Source organism: Rhamphochromis sp. 'chilingali' (assembly GCF_963969265.1).
Source record: "Rhamphochromis sp. 'chilingali' genome assembly, chromosome: 14".
In the NCBI taxonomy this organism is placed as follows: Eukaryota; Metazoa; Chordata; class Actinopteri; order Cichliformes; family Cichlidae; genus Rhamphochromis; species Rhamphochromis sp. 'chilingali'.
Window position 1 is genome coordinate 35,915,783 of NC_137941.1, and position 24,414 is coordinate 35,940,196.

At 45.4% G+C, this 24,414-nt stretch overlaps 1 protein-coding gene across 2 annotated transcripts in view; it reads right to left on the reverse strand.

The window, feature by feature from the left end:
• Nucleotides 1-24,414, reverse strand: part of LOC308409810 (aryl hydrocarbon receptor-like) — a 79,348-nt gene that overhangs the window by 36,160 nt on the left and 18,774 nt on the right. For both annotated transcript variants that reach the window (XM_080902812.1, XM_080902811.1), the window contains exons 3-4: nucleotides 19,834-19,925; nucleotides 14,301-14,390 (exon numbers count right to left, since the gene is read on the reverse strand). In XM_080902812.1, the coding sequence (XP_080758938.1) occupies nucleotides 14,301-14,390; nucleotides 19,834-19,925 (182 nt within the window). The remainder of the gene's footprint in view (nucleotides 1-14,300; nucleotides 14,391-19,833; nucleotides 19,926-24,414) is intronic.

Sequence of the window (24,414 nt, forward strand, 5' to 3'; positions counted from 1 at the left end):
GGTTTTTTCAGTGCACTCTCTGAACACTTAGATGGCACACTTGTTCTTGGAGGTGACCTCAACCTTGGACTAAATGAAGACATGGATAGGCTCAATACAGCGGGAACTCAGCGTAATTGGCAGTCCACAAATATAATCAAACAGTATATGAGCGACTTTGGTCTTTGCGATGCATGGCGCTCCCTTCACCCCACCAGTAAGGAATATACTTTTTTCTCACATGTCCATCACTCCTACTCTCGTCTGGATTATTTTTTGGTCAGCAGCTCACTGCTGAACGACATTTCAGACACTGAGATTCACCCTATAGCTGTCAGCGATCATGGTCCTGTATCTTTAACACTAATGCACAAGAATAATACTACGCCAAGAAAAAACTGGAGATTTAATATATCACTACTTAAAGATGAAGACTTTATTAAATATTTTAAAAAAGAGTGGACTTCATATTTGGACTATAATGACACTCCCGAAACATCAGCTTCTGTTCTATGGGAAGCAGGGAAAGCTGTGATGAGAGGTAAAATAATTTCTTTCTCATCACATAAAAAGAAAAAAGAAAACAAAAATATTCAGGAATTAGATAAAAACATCAAATCACTAGAAGAAGCCTACGCGTCCCACCAAGATCAGGAAACATTGAACAAAATACGCAAAACAAAGCTAGAATTAAATGAGATAATTGATAAAAAAACAAAATTCTTAGTACAAAGACTACGCCTACAAAATTATGAACATGGTAATAAATCCGGTCAATTTCTAGCAAACCAGCAAAAAATAAAAAAATAAAAAACAACTATATGTGCTGTTCAAGATTCATCTGGGAACACATTATATGAACCGATACAAATAAACAACATTTTCAGGGATTTCTATAAAACGTTGTATTCACCACAAATAAACCCATCTAAAAAAGAAATTGATCAGTTTTTGGACAACATAACTCTTCCAAAATTATTGGACACTCAAGCAATGGCACTGGATTCGCCACTGACACCAGGTGAACTCCAGGAAGCCCTGATAAGTATGCACAATAATAAGGCTCCAGGTCCAGATGGCTTTCCTGCAGAATTCTACAAAGAATTCTGGTCGATTCTAGCACCAGTTTTCTACAGAACGTTGTTGGAAATTAAAGAAAAGGGCAGACTTCCATCAAATATGAATTCTGCAAACATTAATCTCCTGCTAAAACCAGGCAAAGACCCTGTATATCCCTCAAGCTATCGTCCAATATCCCTTATAAATGTAGACCTTAAAATAATCTGCAAAGCTCTCTCAAAGAGACTGGAGAAAATAACCCCCCTCTTAATTCATCCTGACCAAACTGGTTTCATAAAAGGTAGGCACTCATCAACAAATACACGTAGATTACTTAATTTGATAGACTACTCATACAGTAAAAACCTAGAAACTACAATATTCTCTTTAGACGCAGAAAAAGCATTTGACAGAGTTAACTGGAAATTTCTATTTGCAACTTTACACAAATTTGGTTTTGGATCCTCTTTCATAAACTGGTTAAAAATATTATATAATTCCCCAACAGCTTGTGTTAGAACAAATGACCAGACATCCTCCAGCTTCTGTCTCTTGAGGGGCACCAGGCAGGGATGCCCACTCTCCCCTTCACTATTTGCAATTTTTATTGAACCACTAGCAGCAGCATTTAGACAGAATTCAGTAATTAAGGGCATAAAATGCAAGAACGTGGAACATAAAATCAGCCTTTATGCGGATGATGTGTTACTCTTTCTCCAAAATTCACAAACCAATATCTCTGGGGTGATTGAATTGATAAACTCTTTTGCAAGAATATCAGATTACTCAATTAACTGGTCAAAATCTACAGTCCTACCGATTAATTGCTCCTTCCATAATTCCTCTTCTACACCACTGCAATCGGGAAATATAAAATATTTAGGTATTAATGTTTCTCCCAAGCTTGCAGATCTAACTAAATTAAACCATATCCCACTTTTAAAGAAGGTAGAAGATGATCTGGCTAGATGGAAATGTCTACCCATATCACTCATGGGAAGGGTTGCCGCTATAAAAATGATGGTCTTACCAAAAATAAATTATTTATTCTCAATGATCCCAACTAAACCGCCACAAGATTGGTTCAGATCTCTAGATTCATGTATGTCCAAATTCCTTTGGAAAAATAAACCCCCACGTATGAGCTTAAAAACACTACAAAAGACCAAGGATAAAGGAGGACTAGAACTGCCTAACTTTCAGCACTACTTCTTAGCCAACAGGCTTCAGTTTATCTCAGGATGGCTAAAACACACCCTCTTAGATGAACCTTGGCTAGATGTAGAACAAGCACTCTGCAATAATCTAGAGATCTCAGACCTACCATTTATCAGCTCAAACATCCAACGACATGAATGCTTTAAAAGCATCAACATCAGCTCTTCTCTGACAGCATGGTGGGAGTTTCTAAAATTGACGGCGTCTTCATTAATCCCATGCAAACGTACACCTATCTGGAACAACCCTGACATATTACAAAACAATAATATGATAAACTTTTCAGATTGGAGTGATAAAGGAATCAAATATTTAGAACATATACTAGAAGGAACAGAATTTATTTCATTTGACGGACTAGTTACACAATATGGGATCAACAAGAAAAGATTTTTAGAATATCAACAAATTAAATCCATAGTAAAAAAGAAATTTAAACCGGGTCAAGTTGAACTACAAACACCACCAAGTGTGGTTCAATTTCTTACTCTTAAACCCCCCAAATTACTATCCAAAATATACAGAATGCTTTCTAAAACAGATGAATCAATATCACTTCCTATTGCAAAATGGGAAGCGGATTTATCAGTTAACTTAGACCTAAACTTCTGGTCTCAGATTTGCTTAAAAACCTTTCATCTAATTAGAAATCCCAGTCTTCAATTAATTCAATACAAAATATTACATAGAGTGTACTATACAGGTCATCGGATGTTCAAGATGGGCTTTACGTCTACCAACAACTGCTCACACTGCCAAACCAATTCACCGGACAATTATATCCACGCTCTTTGGTTCTGTCCACCAGTTCAGAAGTTTTGGCGCGAGATATGTGAAGACTTATCGAAGTGTCTGAAATGTAACACTCCAACTTCCCCCTTAGTGTGTTTGTTGGGCAGCTTAGATAATGTCACTTCAGAAAAGAATATCGCCCATATGGTTTTCACTGCCCTATGCATAGCCAAGAAAACAGTCCTCATGAACTGGAAAAATAAAAATAATCTTAATTCTAACCAATATAGAAATTATCTATTAGATTACATTAGTCTTGATACAGCCTCTGCCACCACATCAGATCAATTGCTCTGGGCTCCTTTGATCAGCTCCATCACCTAGTGGGGGTGGGGGGTCATAGTTTGGTCCCGCCTTCACTGTTGTGATTGGTGTGGGGGTAGGGACAGGCTTAGGGCGTCGGGGGGTTCCCCGGAGGCATCTTCCTTGGGGGGCTCAACCCGGGGTAGCGGTCATGTCCGGTTAGGGGCTCTGTTGGCTCTCAGGTGACTGTTTCCTCGCGGCTGCGTGCAGCGGGGCTAGGGGAGGGTCTGTGCTGACGGACGTGGGTTACTGACCTGGTAGCCTGGCTGCCCCTGGGTGGGTCCGGGATGGGCGTGAGGTTCTGGGGGCGCTCCGTCTCTGGGCTGGGACCCGGACCGGGCCTCGGGGGCTTGGGTCCTGGTTGGTGTGTTGCCGGGGTTGTGGGCGGGTGGGTGCATGGGGGCCCAGCCCTGGAGCAGGGTGCCGCCGGTGCGTCGAGCCACCTGGGGGGCTCTTCAACTGGTGTGGGAGATTGTCACATCTTGCAGGAGCTTTCCTCTCCTCAGGAGCTCCCTCTGCAGGAGGGGGAGATACAGGAGAGGTGGAGGAAGATCTCAGCCTGGGCGTCTATTGTCTTATGTAGTCTGGAAGATGAGTGGATGGGGGGGTGGGTGCAGTTTTCTCTGTGGTGGGGTTGGGTGGACTGTCCCGGGCTCTGTGGGGCCGGGCGGCGCTGCTGCACTGGGCCCGGTCTGGATGGGCCTGGGCCCCCTTTCCCTGGCGGGTCGCGGAGTATGGGGGTGCCTACTGGGGTCAGCGGGGGAGCTGGCCCCAGGGAGGGGTCACTTGCCCCTCCCTTCCTTCCCTCCCCATCTCCAGCTGCCTCCCTCTTCCCGCTCCACCACAACCACCCACACATGCAGGTCCTTGGAGTAGGGGTATGTCACCAGGGTGCAGAGGAGGCTACCCCCCCACCCCCCTGTCCCCTTCTGGCTGCCTCTGCCTCAATTTTATCCCACAACTTAGACATTCACATTACTCACACTCTCATTACACATACATATAGGATCTTGGGGGTGGGCACGATACACGGAGTCCAAAGTACCATCAGGGTGTACACCCCTCAGACATCGGTGCGTTGGTGGTTCTTTGTGTCCGGGGATGGGCGTCCAGGTACACACCGGCTCACTCTTTGGCGGCCGCTTATCGGGGCCTGGAGCCTGGGGCTCGCTCGGGCCACTTCGGAGGTGGGGTGCCCCCGGCCTCTCGGCCTGGGGCTCGGTCACTCAGGCGCAGCTGGCTGCCGGCGGAGCTCACGGGCGCGTCACTGCAACCCCCCCTGGCTTCTGCTCCGCGGCTGCTGAGTGAGCCCTCATCTGGGACTCTCCTCAGCTCTTTCTGGGACAGTGGCGCGGCTGCCCCTCTGTTGGTCTTCCTTGGTCTCTTGTGTTCTGGGGGCCTCTGGATGTCTGGAGTTTTGATCTCCTCCACACCTGCTTCACGCCCTGGAGGACGGGGCTGTGGCCCCCCCACACCCTCTAGCAGATTATTACATGAAGGAACCTTTTAAAAAACAAAAAACAAGCGCGTCCATGCTCACAGGTGTACACACGGGTGATCACACCCACAAACTACACCCTTTTTGGCTCCTACCTCAAAGCACACTGTGTTCTGTTGATCTTATGTGCTGCACAATAATGTTTAACATTTAGTATTTATTGTCATATTCCCATATATCATTGTGATGTTGTTTATTCTATTACTCTTGTTCTCTTCTGCTTGCTTTCTTTTTTCTTTCTCAGCAGGTGATCCAGGTGATTGATATATGCATTTTTTTTTCTCTGCCCGTTCTGTTGGTTTTTGTCTTTTGCCCTTCTCCCCCGTCCCTCTTCTCAGCTGTTTCTCTTTCCCTCTTTCTTTCTCCCCTTCTTTCCCCCAGTCAAGTCAGTCCCGTATTCAGTAAGTGAAAATAAAATAAACAATAAAAGGTGAATCAATTGGACCATTATGGCAAGGCTGGGATGGTCAGTTTGGTAAAGTAAATCCGTTGGGCATCTTTCTTTGCCTTTAGACAACAATTCTGAGGGCAAAAGAGCCAAACGGGACAGGCAAAAAAAAAAAAAAAAAAAAAAAAAAAGGTTACTAATTGCAGCTATAAGTTCTTTAAGCCTGGCATTAATCTTTTTATTAGCACGAACAGAGTAAGAAATAATTTGACCTCTCAGGTAGCATTTAAGAGTCTCCCATAGCAGAGAATATGAAACTGAATCATCCTGATTGAAGGACAAGAACTCCTCAATAGAGCTTGAAATAAATTCAGAGTTAAACCTCCAAAGTGGAGGACTACGTTTATAGGTAGAAAGCTGAACATCCAATAGCAGAGGTGAAAGATCAGATATTACAATACCAGAATAGTCAGAAGAATTAACACATGAATTAAGAGTTCTGTCGATGAAAAAATAATCAATCCTGGAATAAGACTGGTGGACCTGAGAGAAAAATGAAAATTCTTTGAATGAAGGGTGCGAAATCTCCATGGATCAACAAGATCATTCTGTTTCATAAAATCTGAGAATGTTTTAGACATAGATGATTGCGTCAAATTACGAGGACTAGATCGATCCAAGGTTGGATCAAAAACACAATTCAGGTCTCCACCAAGGATCAGCAAATGAGTATTCAGAAAGCGGATGTTACTCAGCAATCTATTAGCGAATTCAGCACCATCAAAATTCAGGGCACATACCAACAAAACCTTTTTCTGCATTAGGGTACCAGCAACAATGATGTATCTGCCGTTCCTATCAGCGATATATTATTAATGTGAGTGAGAGATGTGTCACGTGCTAAAAGATGGCGCCTGTGTGTTTGGCATGCCGTCTATCGCTCTCTTCTATTTGTTTTATTTTATTGTTTTTAGTCAATTTTGTGCAACATGTCAGCCCTGCATTGTTTTATGATTGCCAGACATTATTGGAAATAGGCTCATCTACCCAAGCTTTAGCTCGGTTTGGAAATGACAACCAAGGCTTTCTGCCTCCCGATTTGGAAGTAACACCACCTCACTGGCGCTCCTTACCATTGCCACTGGATGTGCGGAAGCGACGCAGGAGACGAGGTAACCGTGGAGGTCGCCTTGTCAAACTGAGACTCAGGATCTCTTGTTTTCCTCATGAGCTTCGCTCAATTTGTCGATCCTGCCCGCTACTCTTGGTGCCGTTGTGTGCTTTGGACCCGGTGGACTCCTGCTTGGTTCCTGTTGTGGGATCTCTCGAGAAGGGTTCTGCAAAACCCTCTCCTCTCCGACATCTGCGTTGGCGTGGAGTGGACCAAACAAACCTCCGACCTGTGGATCTGGTTGTTGCTGTCTCGGAAGCTCCCGAGCCAATTCCTCTCAGGTTGGGATTAATTAACGCCAGATCGGTGGCAAATAAGACATTCATTTTGAAGGAATTTTTCGCTTCCCATGAACTGGATTTTCTTTGCTTGACTGAAACTTGGATTCCACCCGGTGAGTTAAGTGCCTTTTCTGAATTACTGCCGGCTGGTTGTGCCTTTTTTAGTGTTCCGAGAGTTTCTGGTCGCGGAGGAGGGCTAGCTGTTGTTTTTAAGGCACATCTTGACTTTAAGCAGCTATCCCCATCGACACGCCACACCAGAACTCTGTTTGTGCGAACTGGGCCACTCGTCTTCGCTGTTGTGTGCGATTGTTTATCGGCCCCCAAAATATAACAAGGAGTTTTTATCCGAGTTCTCAGAGTTTCTTGCTGACTGTGCATCACGGTATGACCAGATCCTTTTACTTGGTGATTTTAATATACACGTCTGCTGCCCGGGGAAGCCCCTGGCTAAGGACTTTCTGGACTTAGTGAACTCTTTTAACTTTATTCAGTCTGTTAAAGGTGCCACTCAAGAACGTGGTCACACACTGGACTTGGTTTTATCACATGGTTTATCTGTCCAAAACGTACTTGTCGAGGATGCGGTGTTCTCTGACCATATGCCTATTTTATGTGATATTGTTCTTTTTAATCCTGTTCTTAAGCGTGCTGTACCTGCTCGATGTTATCGTGCTTTTGGCTCAGATACTGCCGAGCGGTTTTCCATATTGTTTGACCAATTTATTTCTTATCCTCCTGAGTTGTCCATCTCAGATGGATTAGTTTCTTGTTTGGATTCTGCTTGTAAATCTGTCCTCGACGCTGTCGCTCCTTTTATATTCAGACAATGCAAGCCAAAGGCTAGTCCTTGGCTAACTGATTTTACCAGAGCCGCTAGAAAAGAATGTAGAAGATGTGAAAGACGGTGGAAAAAAGATAGGCTGTGCGTCTCTATGGAAGCTCTTAAGACTAGCTGGAAAGTCTATCAGAGAGCAGTAAAGGCTGCCAAGCACTCCTATTTTTCTCAACTTATTGCTGCCAGCTCGCATAACCCTCGTGTTCTATATAACACTATAAATTCTGTACTTAATCCGGAAGGCTATATTCTTTTGCACTCTTCTGCGGTTATGTGCAATAAGTTTCTTAATTATTTTGTGGAAAAGGTTGCTAGTTTGAGACCTCCGACTCTACCTATTGCTGACCCAGCCATGCATGGTTCTTGCTCAAGTCTGTTCTCTGCTTTTCTACCAATTGTTTTATCTGATTTAGAGAAACTTGTGTTGAATGCTAAACCGTGTGGCTCTCCAAATTACGTTGTTCCTCCCTGTTTTCTTAAAAAGGTATTTCCTATCATCGGACCACACATTCTGAACATTATTAATACTAGTCTTTTGTCTGGTCAAGTACCTAGGGAATTTAAGCAGTCATACATCCTTTACTTAAGAAACCAGGCTTAGATAGTTCAGTCATATCAAATTTTAGACCGATCTCTAAGCTTCCCTTTCTTAGTAAGATTCTGGAAAGGATTGTTTATACTCAGTTGATGGACTACTTGAATGACTCTAAATTGTCAGAAATCTTTCAGTCCGGCTTTAAGCCATTCCACAGCACGGAGACAGCCCTCGTAAAAGTTATGAATGACATCCTGATAGCGACAGACCGTGGTAAATATGCAGTGCTGGTCTTGTTGGACATGACAGCTGCATTTGACACTGTGGATCACGATTTGCTGATCTCCCGCTTACAGCACGGTGTGGGAATTACTGGTTCGGCACTTTTGTGGTTAAAGTCCTATCTTTTAAATAGGACATTTTGTGTTAAGTTGGGGTCGGCTTCATCCTCTGTGGCCCCTCTGCTTTGGGGTGTTCCACAGGGATCTATTCTTGGGCCGTTATTGTTTTCATTGTACCTCTTGCCCCTTGGCGCGATTTTCCGAAAGCATAAAGTGCCATTCCATCTATACGCAGATGACTGCCAGCTCTACTTACCTCTTAGTCATTCTGATAGTCTCCCAACTGGACCTCTGCTTGACTGCCTTACTGATGTCAAAGCATGGATGGCAAACAACTTTTTAAATTTTAATGATCGGAAGACAGAAGCAATTTTATTTGGCCCAAATCGTTCTTCTCATACTCTGGATGTTGATCTTGCAGCTTTGACTTCCCAACTAAAGAGTTCGATCACAAATCTTGGAGTTAAAATTGATTCTGCACTCACCTTTGATGACCATGTAAACGGGGTGGTAAAATCAGCATTTTATCACCTCAGACGTTTATCAAAGGTTAAGCCCTTTCTTTCCAAGCGTGACTTGGAAAGCGTTATTCATGCCTTTATTACCTCACGTTTAGATTATTGTAATTCTCTTTTAACAGGGGTTGGGCAGGGCACTTTGTCACGCCTGCAATTAGTGCAAAATGCTGCGGCACGATTTTTAACTGGTAGAAGAAAATTTGATCACATCACTCCGATTTTGGCCTCTTTACACTGGCTTCCAAATTGAATTCAGGATCCGTTTTAAAGTCCTTTTATTGGCTTTTAAATCTCTAAATGGTCTGGCACCTGTTTATTTGTCTGATTTGTTGAAGCCCCACGTCCCCACTCGTTCCCTTCGGTCAGCTGAGCAGTTGCTGCTTTCGGTCCCAAAGTCACGGCTGAAACTTAGAGGAGACCGAGCGTTCTCTGTTGCCGCGCCGATGCTTTGGAATAACCTTCCTCTCCATATTAGACAGGCTGCATCAGTGCCAGTTTTTAAGTCTTTATTAAAAACCTATTTTTATTCCCTGGCTTTTAACTCTGTGGGTAACTGACATTTTTATTTTATTTTCCATCCATCCATCCATCCATCCATCTTCATCCGCTTTGTCCGGGGCCGGGTCGCGGGGGCAGCAGCCTAAGCAAAGAGGCCCAGACCTCCCTCTCCCCAGCCACCTCCTCCAGCTTATCCGGGGGAATACCAAGGCGTTCCCAGGCCAGCCGAGAGATATAATCTCTCCAGCGTGTCCTGGGTCTGCCCCGGAGCCTCCTCCCGGTGGGACATGCCTGGAACACCTCACCCAGGAGGCGCCCAGGGGGCATCCTTGTCAGATGCCCGAACCACCTCAGCTGGCTCCTTTCGATGTGGAGCAGCAGCTGCTCTACTCTGAGCCCCTCCCGGATGGCCGAACTTCTCACCCTATCTCTAAGGGAGAGGCCAGCCACCCTTCGGAGGAAGCTCATTTCTGCCGCTTGTATCCGCGATCTCGTTCTTTCGGTCACTACCCACAGCTCGTGGCCATAGGTGAGGGTAGGGACGTAGATCGACCGGTAAATTGAGAGCTTCGCTTTTATACTCAGCTCCCTCTTCACCACGACGGACCGGTGCAGCGTCCGCATTACTGCAGCTGCAGCCCCAATCCGTCTGTCGATCTCCGGCTCCCTTCTCCCATCACTCGCGAACAAGACCCCGAGATACTTGAACTCCTCCACTTGGGGCAGGAACTCATCCCCGACCCAGAGTGGGCACTCCACCCTTTTCCGGCTGAGAACCATGGCCTCAGATTTGGAGGTGCTGATCCTCATTCCCGCTGCTTCACACTCGGCTGCGAACCGTTCCAGTGCGAGCTGGAGGCCTTCACCCGATGAAGCCAACAGAACCACATCATCTGCAAAAATCAGAGATGAGATTCTGAGGCCACCAAAGCGAAAGCCCTCCGCCACTTGGCTGCGCCTAGAAATCCTGTCCATAAAAATTATGAACAGAACCGGAGACAAAGGGCAGCCCTGGCGGAGCCCATCACCCACCGGGAACGAGTCCGACTTATTGCCGGCAATGCGAACCAAGCTCTTGCAACGGTTGTATAGGGATCGAATGGCCCGTAGCAATGGGTCAGACACCCCGTCGACGTCAGCAGTGCTCCGCCCGCACTATACACAGTGCAGGTAGAGCACCGCTTTCCCCTCCTGAGACGTCTGACGGTTTGCCAGAATCTCTTCGAGGCAGTCCGAAAGTCTTTTTCCATGGCCTCTCCGAACTCCTCCCACACCCGAGTTTTTGCTTCAGCCACTGCCCGAGCCGCATTCCGCTTGGCCTGTCGATACCTGTCGGCTGCCTCCGGAGTCCCACAGGCTAACCAAGCCCGATAGGACTCCTTCTTCAGCCTGGTGGCTCCCTTCACCTCTGGTGTCCACCATTTGGTTCGGGGATTACCACCACGGCAGGCACCCACCACCTTGCGGCCGCAGCTCAATGCAGCAGCTTCGGCAATGGAGACTCTGAACATGGTCCATTCGGACTCAATGTCCCCAGTCTCCCTCGGAATGCTGTTGAAGCTCTGCCGGAGGTGTGCGTTGAAGATCTCGCGGACTGGGGCCTCTGCTAGACGTTCCCAGCACACCCTCACTACGCGTTTAGGTGCACCAGGTCTGTCCAGCGTCCTCCCCCGCCACCTGATCCAACTCACCACCAGGTGGTGATCAGTTGACAGCTCAGCCCCTCTCTTTACTCGAGTGTCCAGAACATATGGTCGCAGGTCTGCTGATACGATTACAAAATCGATCATCGACCTACGGCCTAGAGCGTCCTGGTGCCACGTGCACTTATGGACACTCTTATGTTCGAACAGGGTGTTCGTTATGGCCAAACTGTGGTTAGCACAGAAGTCCAATAACAGAGCACCGCTCGGGTTCAGATCAGGGAGGCCGTTCCTCCCAATCACGCCCCTCCAGGTCTCGCTGTCGTTACCCACGTGAGCATTGAAGTCTACCAGCAGGACAACAGAGTCTCCAGGTGGAGCACCCTCCAGCACCCCCCCCAGGGACTCTAAGAAGGCTGGGTACTCTGAACTGCCACTCGGCGCATAAGCGCAGATAACAGTCAGGACCCGTTCCCCGACCCTAAGGCGCAGGGAACAAACCCTCTCGTCCACCGGGAAAAACCCCAACGTACCGGCAGCAAGCCGAGGGGATATTAGGATACCCACCCCAGCCCGCCGCCTCTCACCAGGGACAACTCCAGACTGAGACAGAGTCCAGCCCCTCTCCAGGAGACTGGTTCCAGAGCCCAAGCCATGTGTAGAGGTGAGCCCGACTATATCTAGCCGGTACCTCTCAACCTCACGCACTAACTCAGGCTCCTTCTCCACCAGAGAGGTGACATTCCATGTCCCTATTGCCAGTCTTGGCAGCCGGGGGTCAGTCCGCCAGGGCCTCCGCTCCTGGCCGCCACCCGGCACACAATATATTTTATTTTATTTTTTTATTTTTTTTTCATTTTTTTTATTGTTTTTTAACTTTATTGCTATGTCTATTACTATGTGCATATTAGTATTGTACAGCACTTTGGTCTACCAGGTGTGTTTTTAAAGTGCTATATAAATAAATAAATGATGATGATGATGATGATGATGATTAATGAGAATGGCCACTCCTCTAGCCTTCGAATTAAAAATTGGGTGAAAGACCTGACCTACCCAAGGGCAATATAACCTATAATCATCCTTAATGCGAAGATGAGTCTCCTGTAAAAATGCTATGTCAGAATTTAGACGTATCAAGTGAGTAAAAACCTTAAATCTCTTAACAGGGCTACCCATACCTCTGATATTCCAACTAATGAACCTAAGAGGCATGCCTGACCCAGCAATGCTGGGGTCTATATTGCCATTAACCATTCATAAAAAGGAAGAAGAAAAAGACCAAACCAAAATGCCAGTGGCCATGAAGAGCCGAAATGGGACAGCCACCCCCCCCCCCCCCCCCCCCCCCCAACCCAACCCTGAACTCAAATACACAGCTTGGAGAAGATTGTGCCGGACTGGTCCGAAGTTCAAGTATATATTACATGATTCAGTTTCATTAATTAACAAAGAAAATAAAAGGAACCAGCACACCAACAGTACAATAACTAGCACAACGGCCTAAGAAAACAATGCACAGGTGGCGTTAAACCTAAGGAGAGCGTGAACCCTTAGCAGCATTACAGCATCAAACTGAGGGGCTATCGAGGCTCACCCAGAGATCAAAGTTTTGACATAATCACTGGCCTCCTCTGCTGAAACAAAGTCCTTCTCGACACCCTTATATGTGATGCGTAGTCGCGCTGGATGAAGCAGGCCATACCGAACACCTTCAATGCCACGGAGTTGCTGCCTGACCGAGCCCGTGCCACCCTGGCGGTGTAGTCGGGGAAGACTGAGATGGTCTCCAACTTTAATCTGTCGGCGTTCTCTAGCACGTCGTAAAATGTCAACACAGTCAGTGTGGTAATGAAACCTGCATACAATGGCTCGTGGACGGCGGGCTTAGGTGCGGGCTGGAGAGTCCTGTGCGAACGATCCAAAAGCGGCTCCTTTCCCAGATCAAATGCTTCTTTTAGCAGGGAGGCTACGGCAGCAGTGGTGCATGTGTCAGGGCCCTGCGGTACTCCCACTATCCTAACACTGTTGCGCCGCGACCTGGACTCCAAGTCTTCACACGTATTTTCCAGCTTGGCTACATGAGCTGTGAGGCCCTTGATAGTGTTTCTCATCTCAGCTATATCATCAGAGCAGACAGTAAGTGCGTGCTCCATCTCCTTCACCGTACCTTTTAGCTCAGACATGGTAGCGTCATTGGCAGCTTTATCGATCGCCAGCTGCGTCTTCACAGCCTGCAGGTCGAACTTAATGGTAGACAAAGCATCACCCAGAGTGTCCTGAAGTTCCTTTTTAAAGATGTCGGCGATATCTTTCCTCAGCCAGCAACTCGACCTTGAGAGCTTCAATACCAGGATTAGCTTGGCACGAGGGGGGCTTTGCAGGAGACGACGGCTCACTCGAGGGTGTGGTTGCGGTTTGCAAACTAGGCCTCAGTTGTGTTTGAATAGTACTGCGGGTTTTAACATTTTTTGCTGCCATTTTACGCAGGCCCGAGTAAAACTTCTCAACAAAACAATCCACAAACCAAAACAGGACTGGAAATATGGCCGAAAAGCGCGAATGAATAACAACTTAATCGAAATCGGCGGGAGCTCCCAGACTCGCGTCCCACTCCATCAAAGCTCAACCAGAAGTCCCACAGCACTTCTTTTAAACAGAGTTCCTTGTTTTCTATAATATAGAACCCTGATTATATGCCACAGATGCATTTTTATTACATTTTTGTTGTCACAGAAGTTCTACTATTAGATATAATAATGGTGCAAGCTCCACCTGTACATAGTGCTTAAAAGCTGGACGTAACACTGTGCGAGCAGTGGTGCAGAGACGTGCTGTGCACTGCAGGATGCTGTTGTGGCCGCTGGTTTCTACAAAAGGCCAAGCTATAAATAGGTCTTTCTGCAGCTGCCTGTGACCCTAGCATGCAGGGACTATACTAATGGATCGACGCAGACCCCCGTGTTGCTGCCGCCAGTTGTTGCACGCAAGCAACGCATTTATCAGCTGATGAAGCAGAGCCTCTAACACCTGTAAAATTACTACTTTTGTATTTCAATACAATATAAAATATTGAATAAATCGTTAGAACCCAGGACCTACTTAATGCCACCATGTCACAATGACACCCATTTAGAACCTGTCACCTCCCTAAATGCTAAGCTACTCTGGCTTCTGGTTCTCAGTAGTGAGGAATGACAATCAATGGATGTAATTAGAGTGAAAAACAGACTGATACCTGATGGAAGCCCAGATAGTCCTGAATGGTGTGAGAGGAGTAGAAGATGGTCCCACTGGCAGTGATAACCAGGATGAATCCATTGAGAGCCTGTTAAAGCAGATGCACAGACAGTGACACGGTTCATTACTGTGCTTTCACCGGGTGCTGCAGCATCTGACTGTCATCAGCCAACATGATCATAATGATGTGACTTTAACTAGAGGATATACATTGACGAACAACAGGTACAACAATATGTTCTATTTTTCCCTTTTCGTTCATTTCCATCTAACAACATTTTAGTCAGACAGTGGGAGGTGGAATAAACGTGGATCTGAGGTTGTGGTTTGGGGGGGCCCTCTGTGAGGACTGGTGCTGGCTCTCTGGCTGTGCAGACCTCCAAAGAAACTGTCCTGCATGAGGAGCAATGACTGAGCGTGACAACAGTCTTGACGATTACAGTGAATGTATGCTGTATTGAAAAAAGTACAGTATTAGCTTGTCTGCATTCACAAACATTCAAACCTAAGATATGCTTTTGTTAATTGATCGTTTTTAATATGATGTTTGCAGCTACAACAGTGAGAGCTCCAGTTTTTGGCTCGCGGTATCCCAAAGGTGTTCTGGGTTGAGGTCATGACTTTTTTCTAGGGATAGACAGAATCCAATATACAGCATCGGTCCGATCCTGACCTAAATTACTGGATCGGATATCGGGGAGAAAAAAAATATAATCCGATCCATTAAATATCACAAAAGAGCCTCAGAAAACTTGCAACATGGCGTAACCCAGGTAGTGACCTCAGCACGTCGGAGCAGTATGCGTCACGTGACAGAGCGGCTGTTGTGTGCGAGACCTGTCAGCAGTCTGGAGTTCACACTGAAAGCATTTGGAGCCGCGCTACGTCCTGCCAAACCAGGTGTTGTACCAAGGTAGGGATTCCCGAGAAAACCTGCCCCGCCCCCGCTGCGAGCACCCGCTGGACACAGAGTGGGATCCAGTTCACTCCGCCTCCATTACAGACAATTAGACGTGGAAGTAGTGATGTTTGAGTTTTGTGAAAAAGTGAAAATGAGTGTCGTTATCTTACCATTCAGTTTGAGGGTTCACATGTGGTGAGGGACGGGGTTGTTTTAACAAACGCCTGATGATTATATTTATCCTCCTGTGACTTTGCTGTATAAAGAGCTAAAACCTCCAACGTTTCAGGAGGAGTTCGTCGTTATAAGAAGTCGGTTTATGTTCAGCTTTAAGAATAAAAGGGTCCATTTTTTCTAACGTTGTTGAATATAAATATTATTTTCTGCTGATATTGCACTTCTTTCTTTCAGAACCAAAGAGTTTGTGAAACCTGCATAAAATTGCATTTTAAATTCCTTTTTGAATATCACTTCGATTTCTGCTAAAAGTTTAAATGAAAAGATCAGTATCGTTATTCTAGTTGTTATTTCTTGAAACAACAAGAATAGCCAACACAAGACTGCCTGTAAAATGCTAGATAGTGCTTTTCTACTCGAGCAGTCAAAGTACTTTATACAACATGCCTCAGTCTCCCACTCACACAAGAACTTTTTCTACAGTTCATATTCGCCTCTCTGCATCAGGACTGTGATGGTTTGGTCCAACGTACCGCAACATTTCTTACTTTATGTTGGTGACTTCTTAGACCACATCAGGAAACCAGGATTTTTTTGGTCCCCACAAAGATACACGCACACACACACGCACACACTCCTCTCTGATAGCACAGCGCTGATGCCCTCCCATGACCTGCTTCCTTCAGGGAGCATGAACAGCCACTGAAACTGGGCGACACAAACATGTCTGAACTCTTCCTGAATCATCCAGAATCAAACCAGTTAGCACCTCATGGTATCATTAACCTCCAAGCTGTCAGGGTTTACTTCAGGCATCATCTGTGTACGTCTTGGTTTCCAGACTAAAAGCAGGCAGCCTGTGTCCTGTGTTGTCGTAGCTGTTGTGTGAACCTTCACTGTGTTCATTATTAACATTACCTAAAAGGGAAAAGTAGCACAATTACTAAATTCTGCCATATTTCCTGCATTCTCTGTTTGAATAATTGACTGGCTCCTCTATAATTCACTACCATCTGATGTGAAGAACAGCAAAGGAAGAGGCTTCATACAAGAACTCCTTTTATGAAATCAAATTCAAATTCAAATTCAAATTTTATTTGTCACGTACACAGTCATACACAGTACGATATGTAGTGAAATGCTTGGACAACTGCTCGTGACCTAAAGAGAACAAAAAAGGAAAAGGCTATGAATAAGATAGGAAATAAATATGAAAAATTAAAAAGGGTAAATTTAACTAGGAAGGAATAAAATATAAATTAAGGTTAAAAATGAAATAACTGTACAACACAAATTAGAATGAAGGGTAAATTTAACTGGGAAGAATAAGATAAAATATATAAATTAAAGTTGAAAATAAAATAACTGTACAACAAAATACACAATATAGAACTATATAAGAATGTATGAAGAAATATAAATAAATATATACACAATAACAGCAGCATATACACAATAACAGCAGCGTGATTTAAGTAATGAAGTGAAAACAAAGTCCAGAAAGTCCAGTGTGTGTGTAAGAACCACATGTGTGGGTCAGTACTGTGTGGTGGTGTGATTGAGAGACCGTATCGCCTGCGGGAAGAAGCTCCTCCTCAGTCTCTCTGTGTTGGTCTTCAGGGAGCGGAATCGCTTTCCTGACCTCAGCAGAGAGAACAGTCTGTTGTTGGGATGGCTGAGGTCCTTCACGATCTTCCTGGCCTTGGTCCAGCACCGCCTGCTGTAGATTGAGTGCAGGTCAGGGAGCTCGGAGCGGATGGTGCGCTCAGCTGACCGCACAACCCTCTGTAGAGCTCGTCTGTCCTGCATGGTGCTGTTCCCGAACCAGGTTAAGATGTTTCCCGTCAGGATGCTCTCTATGGTGCACGAGTAAAAGTTCCTGAGCACCTTGGAGGGCAGTTGGAAGTCTCTCAAGCGTCTGAGGTGGTAGAGACGCTGTCGGGCCTTTTTCACCACGGTGTTGATGTGACAGGACCATGACAGGTCCTGCGTGATGTGAACTCCGAGGTATTTGAAGCTGTCCACTCTCTCCACTGGGCACTCGTTGATGACGGGGGTCTGGTAGTTCCTCTCCTGCTTAGTGCTGAAGTCCACTATCAGCTCCTTTGTCTTACTGACGTTTAGAAGGAGGTTGTTCCTCTGGCACCAGTTCTCCAGATTCCTAATCTCCTTCAGGTAGGCCGTCTCGTTGTTATCAGAGATCAGGCCCACCACGACGGTGTCGTCAGCAAACTTGATGATGGTGGTGGAGCTGGTAGTGGCCACACAGTCATATGTGTACAAAGAGTACAGCAGGGGGCTCAGAACACACCCCTGGGGGGCTCCAGTGCTGAGAGTGGTGGAGGCTGAGACATGTCCGCCCATCCTTACTGCCTGTGGTCTGCCAGTTAGGAAGTTGGAGATCCACTGACACATAGATGAGCTGAGTCCCAGATGCTCCAGCTTGGTGGTGAGTGTGGAGGGAATTATGGTATTAAATGCAGAGCTGTAGTCTATGAAGAGCATTTTAACATAATTCCCCCTTCTAGTGTCCAAGTGAGTGAGTGATGTGTGGAGGAGATGAGAAGCCTATTCTTTGGAGACAAACCATCATTGTTCATCTCCTCGCTTATTCTGAGGATCAGGAGCATGAGGAGCAAGTTCTCTGTGGAGCACCGCCTCCTGACTCATCTACAAATGACCTTTCATTTCTCACTTCGAACAGTTTGGGGAAACGTATAGTTATCATGTGAAAGAAGTCTGAATGTTGGAGAAAGGAGCCCGTTTCCTCAGCTCTCCTGGAATGCCAGTGTGATGCACATTGGAAGGAAGTGGGCTGGAAAATCAAAGACTGCAGCCGATCCCGAAAAGCTCCGGCAGCCAGCAAGCTTTCTTCACACACGCAGCACAGACGGCACAGAGCTCTTATCTTTCTGTTGGAAGTCAAACTGGATTTTTGATCAATAATTTCTACCTGAAATTCCAGAAAATATCCCATAACAGCATTTCTATCAGATTATCCTGTCACACTCTCCAGGTCACCTAATTTGTATTTGATTAGAGCTGAAGTCTGTGATATTTACAGTACATTTGCACAAACTGGTCCATAAAGAGGCCGTGGATTAACCAAACCAGTAACCTGGTGGATGTGAGTCCTGGGAACACTCCAGGCATTTACAGCCCGTTCTCACTCCTGAGGCGTAACATCCCGACGATTTGTCAAGTCCCAAGGCGTTCCTGAGGAACGAGTTCTTATGCTACGCGCTGGCTTATGGATGAAATCCAAATATAAACACTGACTTGATGAAGACTTGAGCAGTAACGTCGTTGAAGTAGCTCCAACAGACACTGAGCCTCCTGCTGTTCGTGGCTATGAGAATGACAGTAGCGCTGTTTTCACTCATGACCCAAAGACACAAAAGTGCAAATTACTGCTCCTTTACTCATCAGCTCGCTGGCTGCAGCTGAGCAGCTCAGGCGATGTTTAGTTGCACCAGTGTGAACCGATGTGAGGATGGCAGTGAATCATCCCTCACACACTTTGTGATTTTGTCATAAAGAGGTCACTGTCATTTTTTTACACATGTCTGCCACACAAACATTTATACAAGTGTGGTTTTAAAACTTCAGGTATTTTTAAGTATAAAGAAGCTAAATCGTATTATTCCTGCACAGATGGAGTCAAACATATTTGAACAACACTGAGACGAGCAACACAGCCGTTTTAATGCAGTTCTCAAATGTACAAAAATGAAACAATGAGTCACGTGAACAGAGTAAAATGTCAAAGACAGTCTCATCGAGAGCTGAGTCCCAGAGCCTGCATGATGCTCCCAGCTGGGAATCCCTGGAACTGAATCCTAACAGCAAACTAACACTAAAGACAACATGTTTGACTAATTAATAAATAATAATATAGACAAAGGCGTCACAGTTTTGTTGCACACGGTCAGTGATGATAAAGGGCTGCTCTGTTGTAGTCATGGTGCTTTTGGTGGTTCCCTGATGGACAACGTCTCCCACCCCATGCAGCAGACTGTGACAGCACTGAGCAGCTCCTTCAGTGGGAGACTGCGGCACCCACGGTGTGGGACGGAGAGATTTCGCAGGTCTTTCCTCCCCACTGCTGTCAGACTCCATAATAAAGACTTTAACTGATCAAGCACACACATCCATACATATGCAATAATACTAAGTGCAATAATCCTTTCTGTCATCGTTGTATTTTTACTCAGTTGTATATAGTATTTGTATTTGTATTCTATTTTTATCTTATTGTATATTTATTCTATTTTATTCTACTGTATATAGTATATTATTTTATTCTATTCTGTACAGCTGTGTACTGTATTTATTCTTATTGTATTCTAATTTTTGCCTCATAACTTTTGCACTGTCCACTTCCTGCTGTGACAAAACAAATTTCCCACGTGTGGGACTAATAAAGGTTATCTTATCTTATCTTATAACTGACCTGCAGCAGAAGCTCACCCTCGGGCATCTTGGTATTTGTTCCTCCTGTTTTATTGTGACCATCCTTCCCTCCATTTCGATTGTTGAGGGCAACTGCAGAGAGAAACACACATGCTTCAGTCTTGTGATGCTTGCACAGCACTGCTGTTATTTTCTCCACATTAAAAGCAGGAAACACACTAACAAAGCACTGTATGCAGTTTCTATGCAATAAGCAGTTTCCTCAGGTTCAGAGCTTTTGAACTAAAATATACTGTTTTTACTTTAAAACAGAGAAGAAAGACGACAAATTCCTCCTCATCGTTGTGCAGGTGAAGCCAAAGGCAACACGTCACATCCCGACGCCGTGACAAATCGTCCGTCAGGCACTCGGAGACACGAGAGCCATTTGGAATGAATCTATACATGTAAATGTGTTTTATGTTCTGATCATGAAACACGGTTAAGGTGAGGGCTGGAGTACATGCTGGAGCGTGTTACCGCCACTAGCTGAATTCTATTGGATTCAACTGAGAATCCAAAGCATATCATCAGGACACTGAAGGGTACCTTTCGTGTTAATATGAGACACACATGACAAATCATCAGTATTACACGTTGGGAATGAGAATGCTAAACTTCATCATCTTTTCTAGTCTTTGGCTTAGAAAGAAGTTGGTGTGGAAGAATATTTGCCGATGCTTCATCCCCTGCTCTGTGTTTTTTGCGTTTGTCCATTATGCCAGCAGCGTCTAAGCATTTTTTAAAAAAAATTTATACCACACCCCCTGCAATGGCGTGCCCCCCAATTTGGGAACCACTGGCTTAGTGGGAAGTTGAAGGTTGTCAGGTCAACTACAGCTTTTCACCACGCCCCCTTTCTCTCTTTTCTTATGAACTTACAACATATTTATTAGAAACACACACATTTGATCATGTCCACCACTTTATTAACCTCACCTGTTTTCAAATGAGCAATTTATCTACAACGTTTTACTCCCATTGACTCCCATTAACCTGCCGCTGTGACCACAGTTTTCACCCTACAGATGCAGCTACACTCGACTCTTTTCACAGAAGCCCTTCTTCAAAGCACACCTGGTTATCTTACCTGACGCTTCAATTTGGCTACTTGAACGTGGGAAGCTGTGGGAACATCACCAGGACTTGCTGCTTGAAGTTCACATGAAATGACTTTGGAGCGTTAAACTTTGATGTACTTTATTTCACGAAGAAATTATTTGTTAATTTGGGAGTGTTTTGGATGATAGAAAGGAGCTCTGTATGAACACTGCTGCTGCTAAACTACTGTGGTGGAAGCAGCGTGCTTGATCCCATCAGTGGGCCCCATGTCAGCACTGGCCAAATGTATCTGGCCCAGTAACTGATAGATTAAACCTGACAAACAAGCACTGACCCTGAAAATCAGGCACTCCCTCATACTTGGCGCTCTCTCTGCCGGCTCTGCAGGCAGTTTTTATTGTAATGTGTTGGTGTACAAAACGCAGACGAGAAGCTGCAAACTAAAGGTTCATGAGCGTTCCTTCAAATGTCTGCACATATGACAGCGCCTTCAGCTTATGTACAGACTGCTGAAAGGGTTGGTCTCACTCTTCTTAAACATTTTCTTTTTTAATTAATAAAAAAAAGACTCAAACCAAAATAAAAATAGAAATAGGAGACTTAGACGCACAACTGAGAAACAAGGAACGAGTATGTCAGAGTCTACCCAAGACAAAGAAAACACATTTGAGTTCAATCATTTTCTAATCCAATTATTAAAATTAGCTGAAGTGCACATTACATACAGGAGGAGCAACTACTGACGACTAACTCTACATACAGCCGCTGTCATGGTAAGTGTGGATGTGCTGGGGTTGTACATTCTACTGTGTGCGCACCCTAACTTGGTTGTGGAAGATCTGAGGAAAACTAATGTGAAACGTCTTGATGACTTACTGCTGTAAGAAACGGATATAAAAATGACTCTTAAGTTGGACACATTTGTAACAGTTTCAGTGACAGCAGACAAGCTCGCAGCTGAACACATGAACAGTAGATGGCCCTTTATGAAGACTTTCAAGAGGTCAGTATAGCTGACCCCTTTTAACAACGCTGACCCCTCACCCAGCTGGTGTGCATGCTAGCATTAGCTGATAAACTGATGGAACACGAGAAGCTGGAGAAATACCAAGGGCTCAGAGAAGAGCTCGAGAGGATGTGGAGGGTGAAGGTGACGGTGGTCCCCGTGGTAATTGGAGCACTTGGTGCGGTGACTCCCAAGCTAGGCGAGTGGCTCCAGCAGATCCCGGGAATAACATCGGAGATCTCTGTCCAGAAGAGCGCAGTCCTGGGAACAGCTAAGATACTGCAGGACCCTCAAGCTCCCAGGCCTCTGGTAGAGGACCCGAGCTTGAAGGATAAACCGCCCGCAGGGGCGAGGGGGAATTTTTTTTATATATAATAAATAAAAATCTACAGAGTTGAAATTGATTGAATGAATTCCCTGCCTTCACTACATGACGCCTGCTGAAAAGCCCTGTCACAACTTTTACACAGGCTAATCCATAAACATCAAACAGGTTTCCACTGGACTTCACTGTTTACAGTGGGGCAAAAAAGTATTTAGTCAGCCACCGATTGTGCAAGTTCCCCCACCTAAAATGATGACAGAGGTCAGTAATTTGCACCAGAGGTACACTTCAACTGTGAGAGACAGAATGTGAAAAAAAAATCCATGAATCCACATGGTAGGATTTGTAAAGAATTTATTGGTAAATCAGGGTGGAAAATAAGTATTTGGTCAATAACAAAAATACAACTCAATACTTTGTAACATAACCTTTGTTGGCAATAACAGAGGTCAAACGTTTACTATAGGTCTTTACCAGGTTTGCACACACAGTAGCTGGTATTTTGGCCCATTCCTCCATGCAGATCTTCTCGAGAGCAGTGATGTTTTGGGGCTGTCGCCGAGCAACACGGACTTTCAACTCCCGCCACAGATTTTCTATGGGGTTGAGGTCTGGAGACTGGCTAGGCCACTCCAGGACTTTCAAATGCTTCTTACGGAGCCACTCCTTTGTTGCCCGGGCGGTGTGTTTTGGATCATTGTCATGTTGGAAGACCCAGCCTCGTTTCATCTTCAAAGTTCTCACTGATGGAAGGAGGTTTTGGCTCAAAATCTCACGATACATGGCCCCATTCATTCTGTCCTTAACACGGATCAGTCGTCCTGTCCCCTTGGCAGAAAAACAGCCCCATAGCATGATGTTTCCACCCCCATGCTTCACAGTAGGTATGGTGTTCTTGGGATGCAACTCGGTATTCTTCTTCCTCCAAACACGACGAGTTGAGTTTATACCAAAAAGTTCTACTTTGGTTTCATCTGACCACATGACATTCTCCCAATCCTCTGCTGTATCATCCATGTGCTCTCTGGCAAACTTCAGACGGGCCTGGACATGCACTGGCTTCAGCAGCGGAACACGTCTGGCACTGCGGGATTTGATTCCCTGCCGTTGTAGTGTGTTACTGATGGTGACCTTTGTTACTTTGGTCCCAGCTCTCTGCAGGTCATTCACCAGGTCCCCCCGTGTGGTTCTGGGATCTTTGCTCACCGTTCTCATGATCATTTTGACCCCACGGGATGAGATCTTGCGTGGAGCCCCAGATCGAGGGAGATTATCAGTGGTCTTGTATGTCTTCCATTTTCTGATGATTGCTCCCACAGTTGATTTTTTCACACCAAGCTGCTTGCCTATTGTAGATTCACTCTTCCCAGTCTGGTGCAGGTCTACAATACTTTTCCTGGTGTCCTTCGAAAGCTCTTTGGTCTTGGCCATGGCGGAGTTTGGAGTCTGACTGTTTGAGGCTGTGGACAGGTGTCTTTTATACAGATGATGAGTTCAAACAGGTGCCATTCATACAGGTAACGAGTGGGGGACAGAAAAGCTTCTTACAGAAGACGTTACAGGTCTGTGAGAGCCAGAGATTTTCCTTGTTTGAGGTGACCAAATACTTATTTTCCACCCTGATTTACCAATAAATTCTTTACAAATCCTACCATGTGGATTCATGGATTTTTTTTTCACATTCTGTCTCTCACAGTTGAAGTGTACCTCTGGTGCAAATTACTGACCTCTGTCATCATTTTAAGTGGGGGAACTTGCACAATCGGTGGCTGACTAAATACTTTTTTGCCCCACTGTACATGACACAGCCCCACTAACCTGCCACAGCTCAGGAGTTTGGCTGCTAACAAAAACCAGTAAAAACTCACATCTTCTCTATTCTTGCTTCTCGTGAAATTTTTAACTGATTTAAATATTTTCATGAATGGTAAAAATGGTAAATGGCCTGCATTTGTAAAGCGCTTTTCTAGTCCATAGGACCCCAAAGCGCTTTACACTACATTCAGTCATTCACACACACATTCACACACTGGTGATGGCAGCTACATTGTAGCCACAGCTGCCCTGGGGCGCACTGACAGAGGCGAGGCTGCCGGACACTGGCACCACCGGGCCCTCTGACCACCACCAGTAGGCAAACATGGTTAGTATCTTGCCCAAGGATATTTGGCATGCAGCCAGGAGGCAGC